The 15,439-nt window shown below is 34.0% G+C and overlaps 1 protein-coding gene across 2 annotated transcripts in view; it reads left to right on the forward strand.

Moving 5' to 3' along the window:
• The first annotated feature begins 4,230 nt into the window (after positions 1–4,230).
• Myo31DF (Unconventional myosin ID) overlaps positions 4,231–15,439 on the forward strand; it is a 29,031-nt gene continuing 17,822 nt past the window's right edge. Inside the window, exons 1-5 of one of the 2 annotated variants that reach the window (XM_071589827.1) lie at positions 4,231–4,391; positions 4,925–5,031; positions 7,501–7,696; positions 11,255–11,474; positions 13,945–14,163. In XM_071589827.1, the coding sequence (XP_071445928.1) occupies positions 4,303–4,391; positions 4,925–5,031; positions 7,501–7,696; positions 11,255–11,474; positions 13,945–14,163 (831 nt within the window). In that variant the 5' untranslated portion in view covers positions 4,231–4,302. Of the gene's footprint in view, positions 4,392–4,924; positions 5,032–7,500; positions 7,697–8,396; positions 8,430–11,254; positions 11,475–13,944; positions 14,164–15,439 lie in introns of those variants that run through there. The other variant, XM_071589828.1, reaches the window with a different exon arrangement.

Here is a 15,439-nt window from a genome sequence, read left to right on the forward strand (position 1 = left end):
TTAGTTCTTTCTACTTGACTGTTCATTTCCTCATTAATTGCCCTAGTGTGGTTACAGGTCTTCAGTGGACAAGATAATTCAAATGTGCCATTTACTTTAAGGACTTTATTGTACACTAGTCGATATCAGTATATATATATAGAGGCTATATAGTCACTTGATATTCCTGATAAATTTAAAACATGGATTTTATATATATGGATTATTAGGAATTTCCCACTTTTTTTCAGGTTTTAGGTTTTTTTGTGTCCCTTGAGCTATCCAACAATTGCTCCCTGCTTTTTTCTGACTCTAAAAGTGGTTTTTATTACTCTTCTCATTTTATCTTGGATGATTTGACTTTGATATTTCTTAGAGCAATCAGAAAGTTGATCCCCGGAGCATTGTTATGTTGACTGGAGAAGATGAGTAATGAATGATATCTGCAATGTCATAATTGGAGGAAGAGATAGATAGTTGGCAATAAAGGCCAGGAGTGCCTAGTGAGTAGGCATGCTGATACAAAAATATTTTTTTGCTGTATTTCAAAAAAGATCCATCGCCAAAAGTAATGGAAGCTCAGTAAATAGTTGCTTGGTTGCACATTTAAAAAAGACAAAAGATTTGTGCTATTTAAACTTTAAAATTTTCAATAAACTATTTTATTTGTTTTAATTGGTAAGGAATGGTAATATTTTCTCTGGTGTACTGATTTAAATTCTGTGAAATATTCAATTATTGATAGCATTCTATATCCCAATCATAAATTCACAAGTCTCTTTAGATGTATTCTTTAATATTCATATCATATTTATCTCAGATATATATATGTCATATGCATATTGTGTATCTCTCAAAATGGATTTATATCTCTCCGAATAATTGCAATGACCACTAAAATTCTGCTTGCATATAGAAACAATATGTTAACTGATCAAGAATTACTTAGAAACCGAGGGTATTCCTCTTCCTTCACATGCTTATTCTACTAAATGGATTTTTTTCTAAAAATTAGTTTTGGAGATAAGGGTGAATGAGTTGATTACATACTTATGGAGGACTGGAATTATATTCTTAATCCCATCTGATTATTGTTTGCTTATCGAAAAATTATCATCACATATTTCTAAACTTGAATTATTTGGATCTGCTTAAGAGAGTGATATTTGTATGCTTTTTATTTAGGATTGAATGCATGTGTCCTTCATGCTGTTCTCTTGTAGCATGAACAAGTTAGAGAAAACTTCATTTTATGATACTTACTCCCGTTTAATAATTTCCTCGGTGTGCACTGGTCTTGAATACTCCTTTCACTGCGTGCATGCATACATTGTTTCTTGCCTAGTCTTCTGACTTGTCTTTTCAACTTCATGCATCCTTACAAAATCCTTGCTAAGTGAAAGAGGGTGGAAATGATATTGAATGAAGTGGTAGGAAGAAACCTAGGAAACATAGAGCATGCCACTGATAAATATTACCAGTTGAAGTAAAAGCAGAATCAACGAACTTAGTCATTGTTCAGGTACACATGCCCCCGAGCAATCTTGGGGAGAAAGAAGTCAATAGAGTATATAGTCAGTTAAGAGGACATAATCTAAGGGTGTTTTTGGTGGGAAACATTTAATAGTAACAGTGGATTAGAATGTGACTGTAGACGAAGGAAGAGAATGTTGAGGTAGGGAGCTATAGTTCAGGGATGAGAAATGAATGCAGGGAGAATGTCCTAAGAATTCTGTAAGGGACATGTGTTAATCTTAACAAACACTTTGTTTGGACACCACAAAAAGCAGTTATACATGGAAAATGCCCTGAGGACTTGGGAAGGTATCAGACAATGTTATGGTTAGGTGCAAATTTAGGAACAGAATGACAAATTTCCAGTTTCCCTAGAGCAAATGCAGACTAGGATCACAATTTTGTAATTATGAAGTGTAGCATTTCATTCAAAAAGATACAACAGGAAAGATGGTTTTGGAAAAAGAATTTGGAAGCATTAAAAGGAACAACAATTAAAGAGTATGAGCTGGCTTGAGAGAAAATTATGAGTTAGAACAGAGAGCTGGGTACTATAGAGCAAAGATTGGGTCATATTAAAAGGACTATTGAAAGCTGCTAGAGAAACTATGGGTATAAGTATGAAAAGGACAAGGAAACCAAGGATTATGGTCAAAATGATTATAAAGATAGACAGAAAGAAGTGGAAGAATGTAAATACAGACAGACTTAGGTAGAAGAAAGTAAATGCAAAGAGTTAAATAATAAACTGAAGTTGGTAAAAAATTGAACAAAAGAAGTTTGGTGGAAGATGCAATGCAAGGATTTAGAAAGATTATAGTGAAAGGATGAAGTTGTTGTGCTATGGTTCAAATATTGGGCGTTAGAAGGGAAAATCTGTTATCACAAACAAGCAAAAGATAAGTCAGTAGGAATATTGATTGAACCAGAGAAAATTCAAGGCAGCTGGAAGGAATATATTAAAGAACTATATGGTGAAGACAGTACGCCAGCAAGGCCAGACAGAAAGTGCATATGATGTAGAGAGGATAGCTTAGGTCCAGGTTTACTTGATGGCGAGATAGAAGGGAGTTAAAAGCAATTAATACCTAGGGTGTTGGAAATATTTAATAAAATGTGGGAGGAAGAGTTTTTGTTTGCTAATTTGTAGCATTTATGAAAGAGCAATTCATGCAGAAGGCTTCATCAGAACAGTTCCTATTCCATAAAAGGGAAAGGACAGTGATATGCGAGAACTATCAAACTATAAGTTTGATTTTGCATGCAGCTAAAGTGGGTCTCTGGATCATCAACAAGAGGGTGGAGAACAGGGCAAATGAATACTTGGGGAATAATCAATTTCTGTTCAGGAAAAGGAGAGGAACATGTGATGTTGTTGCAGTAATGAGGTCACTGATAGAGAGGTATATAGAATACAATTAGTATGTATTCATTTGTTTCACAGATTTTTAAAAGGAATTTGAAAGATTGTTTTGGGTAAAATTAATGAAGGCTTAGAAGTTAATTGGAGGTATAGAGGACTTATCCACATTCTCTCAAGACTGCTCGGGTGCAAGTAGCAGATGAAAGAAGCATCCAGATGGGCAGTGTTAGGAAGAGAAAATGGGTGTCTGCTATCACTGGTGCTGTTCAATTTACAGGGTGCCACAACAAAGCTTCCTTTTTTCAAACGTGGAATGCTTTCAAAAAGGAAGTTATGTTGCCGCACCTGGTATGTGTGGAAGAGATTGTTATAGAGGTAGAGAAAGGAATAAAAGTCAGGAGGTTTCTTAAAATCAGGTTTGTGGATGATATAGCTTTAGTTTGGCAGTCAGCCAAGGTGTGGCAAGCATTGGTTTGTGTATTGGAAAGCCAGTACAAGATAAGAATAAACATAAGCTAGGGTTTCAAAAAAGAGGAAGGATAGGTAAGGGAACAGTCACTGCACTGTTGTGTTGTGTGTCCTTGAAAATTAACCGTAATTGGTAGGTCACTGATAATAATAATAAAACTTTCTACTTATGTACTTCATGCAGTGAATTTTGATACGTTATCAAATACTCATATTTTGCATGTGATCTCAGAGAAATAGGGAAACATGGAATAATTATTGAGTATATCCATATTTTAATTATATTTGAGGTGATGAAGTTTAACGAGGTTTGGATTGTCACTTTTGGTAGCAGGGAGATGAGAGTACAGAAATTGATGAAGGGAAAGAGAGCAAGAATAGAATAAAGGACTAGGAGTGCAATGAATAAAGGTGAAGAATGGGCCATTCTCATGACTAAGTTGGTGGTATTATCTAAGAGTTTAAAACAATGCAAACTATTACCCGCCACTACAGCTGATAAATGCATTTTTTATCATACAAAGACAATGTTATTTAAATTAATTTATTTCCAGAATACGTAACTTCCAGGAAGTACCTAAAGAAGTTAAAGCAATGGGAAAGATGATAAAAGTTCACAAAAATAATTTATACAAACCGTGAGTTTCATGCACTGAAAAATTCTCTAATTCTGGCGCATTTCTCATTGAAATTTTGGATAGCGCTTAGTCTTACGGTCAAAATTTTTGGGGTAACCCATAAAATGGAATTAAATTTCTGTTGCAGAGAACTGAAGAAGGGGAAGTTCTAGAATGGTGAACAGATGGCGTTGCTGGCGCGAAAATGAGATAGTCCCCGCCTTTCCCCTCTTCCCCTTCCGCTAGCTCCTTGACTTCATTCGTTGGTTTCTTGCGGTGTTAGAGTTTGCGGTTACCGATGCTGTAATATCGTAATAATTCGTTTAGTAACCGTCCCGTAGTTTAAGTAAGAGTGCGACCATGGCTGGGCAAGAAGAAGTGGGAATTGGAGATTTCGTTCTTTTGGACGAAATCACAAACGACGCTTTTATGGATAATCTGAAAAAAAGGTAAGTTTAGATGGAAGTGAAAGGGATACAAAAATTTCGATTTCTTCCCCGCGCAAGTGTAACTTTCTTGAAGTAAAAGGACATTTTAATAAAGTTTTTATTTTTGTGTTTCCAGAATTAGTTTTGCATCCATACAATTGCGCCGAGGAATCTGGTATCATTCGCGTTACTTGTAAATGGTAAAAGTTCTCGGCATAAATGTGCTATGAATGTAATAGTGAGAGGGCGTGGCCGGGGTCAAGCAACTTAATTTTGGAAAAGGAACAATTTTCCCTGAAACTAATTTCATTAGCATTAGATAGCTAAGAGTGGTCTCAAAGAACGTAGTAACATTCCTTCATGGGTTTCTATGAAAACATGACCGTAGTTTGAGATGCAGTGAAAGTTCAGACCGGTGATTCATCGTGAGTCACCGTTCGTATTTAGGATTTCGTCAATGTTATGCGAGTGGTGTCAACCTTTTATGCATAAAGTCATGGCATGATTTTTTTAAGCTGATAACCTCAAAGTAACCTTTTCTCTTCTTTCTGCAGATTCAACGCTGGACAAATTTACACCTACATCGGGGAAGTATGCGTTTCTGTGAACCCGTACCGGACAATGAATATTTATGGTGCAGACTACATATCAAAGTACAAAGGTACCATTTTAGCGAGTAAATATAGCCTTATCCCGCTTAGAAAATTCGTAACCCACACTTATAACACGCTTGGGTGGAAAATAAAACGTTATTTAATGCTTTCGGATCGAGTGCAGAGCTGTATCTAATCTATACAGTCAGGTGCATTTATAAATCTTTGCGGAAAGGCTTAAACCTAGTCTTTCAGAGTTAATTAGGTGAGATAAAATGAAAAAACGATTGGCTCCAAGGTAGAGAGTTTAATGATAACTGTTATCGACCGCCGTTTGAAGGAAAGCAGATTATTTTGCTGACTTGCTTGTAATTCTTCCCTAGTTACTCTTCTCTGGAGGAAAATTCCGAATGAAACAAACTTTGGAAGCTTAGAATTCTCTTGGTGTCTTATGTTATGATTGGGCTTAATAGGATTTGAGTTTTGCGTTTCTATAATTTTTTAAAATTCTTTATAAACAATGTTTTCATCAAAAATGTTTCAACTACCTTCAAATTATTTTAATTGACTTTAAACTACATGGCTTTCATTTGTTACTAATTCCAGCCAAACTTGAAAGTGGTCAGAATCGGATACATGGAATTGTTTTTAGAACTGATTGAATGGTTTAATAATAATATTCGCTCATTCCTAGAAATTGCAAATTTATATTGAATGCCAAATGGCTCTGTAATGGAAGGGTACCTTACTCTAGCTGTGGTCTTAAAATAATATATTTTGTCATAAAAGTCTAGATGGAATTCTGAAGAAAGTTTCAGATGATAGTTCACCAAACCCCTGAAATTTGTAGATTTAGGTTGCTCACACACCCTAAGAAACCAAAATCTCTGCCAAAGTAATTAACTTCTTGGTGTGTTCGATTGGTGAGGGTAAGGTTACCGAATACCGTGCCCAATGGCATAAATAAAATTAATGCATCAGTTTAGGGGCAATTCCTTTTCCTGTGCTGCCTGCTGATCAGCAAATCTTGGCACAGACTTGGGGAATTGAGCTTTCATTAGAAATCTTTTTATACGAGTATGTATTTTTTTTTGAGCCCAGAGGAATCAACTTTCTGCATCATATCATTGTCTATTAGATGGATGTTTTCTCCTGTCAGAAACTCTTAACTGCTTGCTGTGTTAATGGTTCTGGCAATGTCAGTATGCCTTGCAATACTTCAAAGTTTGTCGTTTCAGCATAAGATGCCTCTAGTGAAAGACCTGAACTTTATCTGTAAGGAGGGTACAATCTGAAATAGAATACAGTTCTACTTATGTTACTCCGGGAGATTTTTAATATGTATTTAAACTTAAGAGGAATACCCGCAATTCAACGAATATAACAAGCATTGGGTGATAATATTCATATGCACTCATATACACTCATCCCTCTCTCTTAACGTGCACATGCTCGAGGTACATGCTGAAATATCAGTTTCATTATAGCTATACCCACAACATTACAAAAGACATAAACAGTCATTTGTGGTAATATTTTCAGCAAGCATGAAGTGGATCTACGATGCTTAAATAATTAGCACAGAACAATGAAATATTTTTTGCTGCATGATGAATTCTAGTTTCTGACTTATTCATACAAATGCTAAGATATAATTTTAATCAGGTTAACTTGAAAGGTAATGTTAATTCAGTTTAACTGCACAAAAGATAATAGAAAGGTACATAATTATGCACACTGTTAACAAGCATAATGAATTATTTCTGGTTGAAACTTAAAAGTGTGAGATATGAAGAAAAATTAACTGTATATGTAATTAAACAATTAGGATAGTATGTATTTTACTTCTGTGATAAAAACCAACTTTGTAATAAACCTCACTATTTTTATTTATTCTGATACCGTATAGTATACTTTTTTCTTGAAAATAATACGTGGGTGATAAAGCCAGCATCTGGATTTTAGAAGGTGTGTGGAATTGTGCCGTGTTATTTTTCCATTATTTATCCCATTAAGTGAAGGATTGACTAGTGGTTCTCTACTTACATTATTTAGTTTATGGCTATACCTTGAGATGCTGAAATGATTTAGAGATTTGAATGTATGTCACTCTAAACATGTGTATCTGCTGTTGTGTTAAAGCAGAACATTTGGTTGTGCAGTGTGAATGTATTCATGATTGACCACTTTCAATACTGAGAATTAACTCATGTTAATTAATGGGATACCTTTATAAAATATTTTTAATATGAAACCCTTATACCCGCAAATAGAAATATTTAGCTTTTTTAGCAGCAAATTTTGTTGGTGTATGTATATTGATTGTATGGCATCTGGAGAAATAAAATCAGACAACCATTTGAATTATTGCTGTCTTCTTACAGTAAGAAAATAAATATTAAATCAAAGAGTTTTTTTATATTTCTTATATTTGCTGTAACATTTCAATGAGACACTAGGTGAATAGTTTCTGAAAATTACCACCTGGACTTTAAATTGACCTATGTTTATTACTGTGTTTACTTTCTCCATAATAGGAAGAGAGATTTTCGAAAATCCACCCCACATATTTGCTATAGCAGATTCAGCTCATATGAAAATGAAGCAGTCAGGCAGAGACACCTGTATTGTAATAAGTGGGGAGTCAGGTAGTGGGAAAACAGAAGCATCAAAAATTATTATGAAATATATTGCTGCAGTGACCAACATTGGAGGACAACAAGAAATTGAAAGGTATTGATGTTGAGAAATTTTTAAATTTTAATTTTCTCCACGCAAGATTTTAAAGGTGTTGTTTTGTGGTTTTGGTAAGATTTGCTGAATTTTTTTTCAGATTTGACCAATGGGTTTTGGATAATGCTCCAGAATCATCCTTTCATCTGTTTCTGTATTTGATTTCATTTTGGCAAATGTTAACTTTAAAGCATATCTCACACATTCCGTCAATATCTTTTTTTAACTTTTGGGAAGGCGATTGCACTCTTCCCTTTCTAAAAAAGAATGGCTTGATTAATTTCATCTCCTAAAACTTGAAAACATGATTGGTTTGGTTGGTCATCAGCTAATTTTATTGTTTTAGAAAACATACCCTCGTAATGAGATATATTAAATACATGTGTTTGACGTGCTGAGAATTACAATGTAATCAAGAGAGCAATGTTGTATTAATCACCCATTATTCATTTTCTTTATGAATGTCTTTCAACATTGAATACATACTTTTAATGCATAGCTTTTCAATCTAATGATTTTCCTTAAACTGATCCAAATTGAAATATTATCAGGCAACTGTGCAACCATTATTAATACAGCATTGCTTAAATGTTTGTAAGAATTAGATTTTTGCTGAGTACATACAATGTGAATTTGATTCACTTGAGAGTTACAAAATTTAAATCTGCATTTTGCTGATACTCTCTCTTTTGGACTCCAGGTGTCCAAGGTTGCTAATAAGTTTGTGTTAAAGGTAAGTGTCTAGTAGGAATTTTTGGTATGTTCATGGAGCAGAAATGTATTCCTTTGTTTAAGAGTCTTGTAGCATGCCTTAATGTCTAAGTATGTTTATTGTTTGAGTATCTATATTTGTCTAATATTTATATATATTTGCTCCTCAATATTCCTGAATAAGTTTTTGGTTATTAACACTAGACAGAATGAGCTTCATCTCAAAACAATTAAAATAATATAAGGATTTTCCAAAGTGTGGCAAATATTTACTCTTCAATTTTATTCCAAAAGAAATGTAGTTGTGTACATAAGCAAATATTGCTTGTTCCCATTGGAGAATTAAAACGTAGAAAAATTATTATGCATCATATTTTTAATTAGGTGTTCAATGGAAGTTAAACTATTTTGTGATTGTGAATTTCATCTATAAAAACATAATTATGTGCTAATTTAAGAATGTTTGCCACTAGTGATTAGTAACTGCAGAAAGATATCTTAATTGTTTTTCACTGGGCTGTGGTGTATTGTTTTACTGCTGGATACAGTGAGTGGGAACTAAAAATAGATTAATTTTGTGAGATAGCATATGAAATGCATTCATTATGATTACTCTCTAATGTCACCTGTTTCACATTGACAAATAATTTTTTTTTTTAACAATTGATTATTGCTGGAATATACAGTTTTTTGGCTATGTGCTTCTTATGAGGGCAAAGCATTCACTTTGAGAAAGAAACTTTTGAAAATGGGTATTCCTCTATGTATATTTTTGGTTTTAATTTAATTTTGGCTGGTTTTTAATTAATTAGACTTTCAAATTTTTTTAAATTATTCATCTCCGTTGATACCAGGAGTGAATATGGAACAAGCAGTGTTTGCGTTATAATTTTCAGGTCTTCTGGATTATGAATGTGTTTTCTTTCATTTTGCATTGCTTGGTAATGTGAATGTGACATCATAGAAAGTTAGTGACATTTGAAAAAGCATGTTTATCATGTAGTGGAATTGCATTTTATCCTCGGCATTATTTTGTAAATGTGTTTTGTACCATGTAGCTTGTAATACACTAGGATGGCCACTCATTTTTGACAATTGGGGAATGGTCTGGCATTAATCAAGTTCTTTGAACAGTCATAGTGAAAATTGAACTGATATTTTAATTAAGTAATTTGATGTGTGAATCAAGACTATAATAATAATTGGGAATCAGGTATTCCCAATGATGGGGTTCTCTTTAGTTGGGAGATCAACTTGTGTCAGCCAGTGGCCATCACATATGCATGCCCAGACAAAAATTGACACTTAAGTTTCAGATCGACTTCAGTGGTAACAGTGGCAGGTGAAGATATGAAGTATGATCCACATAAAATACATGATCAGATAGTGAACGCTTCACTGAAAAATTAGTGAGAAGGACAGTGGGCATAATGGGAGAAACTCGGGTATCAATAAAATAAGTGGCCATCCTGTACACTGTGCCAGTAAAAGCTAACAATTCCAGAGATTATAACTTGCAGCAAGAGTATGAAATTGATTACCCACTAAATATTTCATCTGGTTCTTCAGGATAATTTTGTATAATTTCTTTAATTTTATTTTGTGCTATCACTATGGGAATCTCTTTCACTTTCTAAAGTGATATTATGTTCAGAAAAAATGCTTGTTGTTGTCTCATGGATCTGCCACTGCCATAACAATGTGGTGTAGAGTTTCACTTGTTAATAGAAGAAATGCATGATAATTGGTTGCATTATTCAATCCAAATGAATAAAGTGTGTTTAATTTTTCCTTTGACTGTCTGCAATTCAAAATTTTTCTTGTTTAATTAGCATGTTACACATATAAATCCACCTACACACATATACTTGCATAAAGGATGTGGTAGTCCAGTGAGTAAAGCATTGAACTACTGACTGGAGGGCCCTAATTCAATTCATGAGTAATGGGCTTCTGGGTACCATCCCCTTCACCCAAGCTGTGTGATTTTTCAGATACTAGATCTTCCTAGAGACCATTGGCAATATAGGGAAAACAACTTATTATGCCCAGATTGCGACTTTCACAGGCCATGGGGCTTAATACTGAGCTGTACCATATCTGTCAAAGCAACCTTAGGATTAAAAACTGTGGTTGCATACATTTATAATATATAACTGGAGGAAATTTTTCAGCATAGAGATACATTATAAGGGCACTCTTGCATGGGCTTCAGTTGATGTTTTGGCAATTGTGTCGTCTCAATCAGATGGAAAGATGAAACTTCTTATGTCCCTCTGTCTGATGAACTCAATATGATTACCAGAATAATGAATCAACTCACCTGTTGGTGTCCTTTTTATGTATCTATATTTAATCATTTTCTCCTGTTATGTATTGTTTTGCTGTTTCACAGCATTTTCCGAGTGTCTATACTATAAAATGTTTTGTCGTGCTGACATACATAAAATATTGTGTACATTTTATATTTGTGCATGTATATAAATGTGTGTATATATGATAAGCACGGCACACAATTCTGAGTGCTGTGTTTATATATGTGTGTATATATAAATATACGTACACATACATACATGCACACACACATCAACACGCACATACATATACATGCATAAACAAATGTAATTATGTACACAAAAGATATATATATATATATATATATATAAATATAGGTATGTGTGTGTTAATTGCCTATAGTAATGTAGTGGTTGTATATATATAAGTAGTGCATTTGCATTTTGGATGGTGCCTTATTCTACCTATAGTCTTGAAATGAATGTGAATGTAAGAAATCACTCATAGTTATACAATTAGGAAGTTGTTTTTGAAACACTCATTTTCTTACAGGGTAAAAAATGTACTGCTTCAATCCAATGCTATTCTTGAAGCATTTGGTAATGCCAAGACAAATCGAAACGATAATTCGTCCAGATTTGGAAAGTATATGGACATCAACTTTGATTTCAAAGGTGATCCAATTGGTGGCCACATCAATAATTACCTTCTTGAGAAGTCCAGGGTGGTGCTTCAACAGTCCGGGGAAAGAAATTTTCATTCATTTTATCAGGTAATTCAGTTATCATATTGTGTTTTATTTAAAAAAATAAGCCATTGATTTACTGGTGTTTCTTTTGGACATAGTTTCATCTGGTAATATTAAAATTTTTTGTTTAATGTGTTGTCTAAATCTTTAATTTTTGCATTTAGGCATATGGTGCAAATTCATTGTGGACCCTGCTGTTTTTTTTTTCAAATAGTTTCAGTATTTCCATAATCGTGGTTGGCAAAGTTTCTCAATTTCAAAATAAACCTTATTATGAAAAAGCAAAGCTCTCATATAAGTTACTTATGGTATTTCGCATTAATGTATATATGTCATTTTTTTATTTCCCCCTTGATTGTCAGGCCTCATGTTAGACTCATGCATTTTCGCATACATTTGTCTTGCCCCATTTGGTTACAATTTGAGGTACATTGATTGGTTGCACTACATCCCTAAGGTCATGGATTCATCTCCAGAATTAGGGCAATCTTTCTCGTAATTCTTTTTGCCCAAAAGCCCCTTTAAGTTTTTAACACTGCCACTGTTGTGAATATACATACTCCCTCAGTTTTTTGTTGTGAGCTTACTTTTATCATCACAGTGTGCAGTCACTATATTTCTCCGTTCCTCAGACTCACCACTAGTAAGTCTTCTGAAAATTTATGATTTTAGGTGTACCAAAATTTTTATTCCTGCCAAAGTGTGCCAATGAAAAATGCTACAGTTAAATTTGATTGGTCAAATTTTATTGTAGGCATCAAGAGTAAATAATGATAAACAAAATGCCTTAAAATACTTACGTACAACTGATTTTTACAATGTAATCACATTATGAACAGAAAAGGACGCTGGGAGGAGGAGGTTATGCCAAAGGAAAGAGATGAGTTATGGGTGGGAAGGTAATTTGACATGAAATAAATGAAAACAAGTAGAAATAGAATGAGGTCTCTAGTGTGGAAAGGAAGAGAAATGGTTGTGAAGGGGTTTCCTTAAGTCTCATGAATATTTAGCTCAATAGCCATACAAAAATGAATATTTGGGACCAGTAATAGTAGTATTTAGGGGGGGCGACCGACAGCTGAGGTCATTTGCACCATTAGGGATGGACAGGAAAGGATGGAGAGAAACCCGGCATTGGCATTAGCCTACTCTTTACTAAAGGCGCCAAGTGGTCCACAGCTTAACGTCCAATCCGACAGATGGCGTACTCACTCAAAGTGCCCTCAACAAAGCACTTCAAGTGGGAATTGAGATACCTCTGGAAAATATTCAAAACTGCCGGGATTTGATCCCAGGTCTTCAGGTTGGGAAGCCAGTACGATAGCCACCGCACCATCTTGATCCCTATTAGGGACCAGTCATGCGATGGTAGATAGAAGAGTTTCTGAAAGTGTTATTTAGAGAGAGATCTCATTAATGAGATACTTTTATAGTTTGGTAATTTCTGATGCTTGCTGCTAATTACTGAACCTTTCCTTTGAATGCTACTTTGATGTGGGAATGGCAACGTTACCAACTAGTTGGAGATTTTCAATGTTGATGCCTAGTCAGAAAGTAGAGCATTATTCTGCATTGACCCATGAATACCCAGTTCCAAATGCTTGAAAATTGAAAAATGTTCATTGGTGGCATAATAACAATGCTGAAGCTAAAAGCATAATTAGCAGGTATGTTTTATGACATTATATTGTATTCAGTGTTTCTGGATATAAAACTCAGTAATGTCATAATATGAATGTAAGAACTCTTTAAATATACAATAAATGGATTTGAAATTTCTTAATGTGGCCATTGTGTCTATGATAAAGGAGCAGATGCTCTCTAAAACGAGAACTAAGCAAGAAGTAATTCATTTGCTGCCTTTGATGATGAATATAATGAAATATTTTGTACCAATTGTATCTTAAAGAAAACCTCATTTTTAAATTTGCAGCTACTTCATTTCAGAACCCTTGATAGATCCTCAAGAACCCTTAGGTGTGTGCAGATCAAGTTTGATAAAGCTTCATTACAGTGTCATGATTTTTGTTAAGTTTAGTACTAGTTAACAATCCAGTTACTCGCACTCCTCAATCCACTCCAATGAACAATGACTTCATTAGATGAGAATGACATTTAATCGTGGTGTATTCCTGCTGCATACAAAAAAATTAATACATCTTTTACGTTGTACCAACCATGAACTCTTAATTCAGTTGATGGATTTAATTCTTTCGCATGATGGTAAAACTTTACTGCAAAATTTCATATGTAGTAAAATTATTTGCTTAATTTTGGTGAGAGCCATTTTTATTTTGGGCAATATTCATTGGTAAAACTTGCAGCTGTGCTGTAAATTTTGTCTGTATATACACTATGCATTGTTTGTTGAATGATCTGGATATCTAATTCATTATTTTTTCAATTTTTATTCTGGTCATTTCTAAAATTCATGTTCATATATTGATGGTTGTTAAGACATAGTGGAATAACAAATGGAAATTTTCATTTGCAGTTGTTGTGTGGGTCAAATGATAACGAACTCTCTCGTCTGAATCTAAAGAGGGATATTGGAGCATATGTATATGCACGACAAGGTGGGCCATTGGCTCGTGGTGATCCTAGTGCAGATCGTCCAAATTATCGAGCAACATTATCAGCATTCAAAACATTGGGATTTACTCAACCACAGATTGATACTATTTGGAAAATAGTGGCAGCTGTGCTCCACTTGGTAAGAAGTTATTTAATTTTATTTTACTTGTCCAATTCTGGCTTTTTTAAGCAGGAGACCAATTAAATGTGTGAACATTATTCCGATCTCAATTCCTGATGCCATAGTTGGTGAGATTTTGTATATAGCTCAATCTTTCAGAAAGTGTTCTATTAAAAGAATGAAAGAAAAAGGAAGCATATAAAGGTTAGGCATATGTACATTCTTTTAATTGCTGTGCATTTTAATAAAAAATAGTTTTCATATGAGTTTCAATGCAGCGGGTACTTAAAAACATGTGAAATTTAAACTTTTTACCTTGAAAGACATTTACGTAGAATGTATAGTTTTAGTTATATACATAATGGTATGGTCTCCTGTATGTATTTCATTTTCCTATGCTGTGAAAGGTAAAAGTATTTTGTGTGTACATTCTATGCATCTCCTTAATGTGCTAATTATTTTTGCCAATTTATATGTTTACTTTAATTTTGATCATTGTTAAATCAGCTCCCTCAACCCAATAATGCCCAGATAAAACAACTGATTTGAAGTAAATGATGTACTAATATGTTGATCATAATTATTTTTTGAATAATTTCAACTAACCTTTATACTTTTCCTATTAGTGTTTATGTTTTTTCTGCCTGGTACGATATATTCCCACTATGAGCTAATGTGTGCTGAACTAGGAATTAGGAAAAATTTTAAATAACATTAATATCATATACAGCATTGACCCTTTGGCATATTTTTATTTAGCATACACCCTATTTGAAGAAGAAAATTCATTCATTCATACCATTATCATCATCTTCTGAAGTTGGAGCCTAGTCATTGCAGCCATCAGTCTCTCTCCATTGCTGCTATTTTCAGTTCATTGTATTCTGCTACTCTCATAGTGCTGTTTATATTATCTATAAATTTCTTTCTTGGCCTTCCTCTTCCTTTATTTCCTATTATTTTTCCCTCCATTATACTTTGCTGGAAGTTATGTCTGGGAACATGTCCAAAAATTTCAGTTTTCCTTTTTTCCATCTCATTTATTAGATTCCTTTCCTCTTTAATTTCTCTTGATACTTCTGCTGCTTTTCTTGTCTGTCCTTCTCATTCATGTTATCCTCTCCAAAATCCACATTTCCTCCGTTTACAACCGAGCCAAAAAAGTTTTTGCGAAGAATTTTCTAATTTCCAATTTCATCTGTTTGTTTCTCAAAAGATTCTTTTTTATTTTCATGCCTTCTTCGCTAAGGCTATCATGTTTTTCGCTGCAGAAGCGCATCTGTTGTCTCTTGTA

The sequence above is a fragment of the Hetaerina americana genome, unplaced genomic scaffold (assembly GCF_022747635.1).
Source record: "Hetaerina americana unplaced genomic scaffold, ioHetAmer1.1.p SCAF_4, whole genome shotgun sequence".
Taxonomy (NCBI): Eukaryota; Metazoa; Arthropoda; class Insecta; order Odonata; family Calopterygidae; genus Hetaerina; species Hetaerina americana.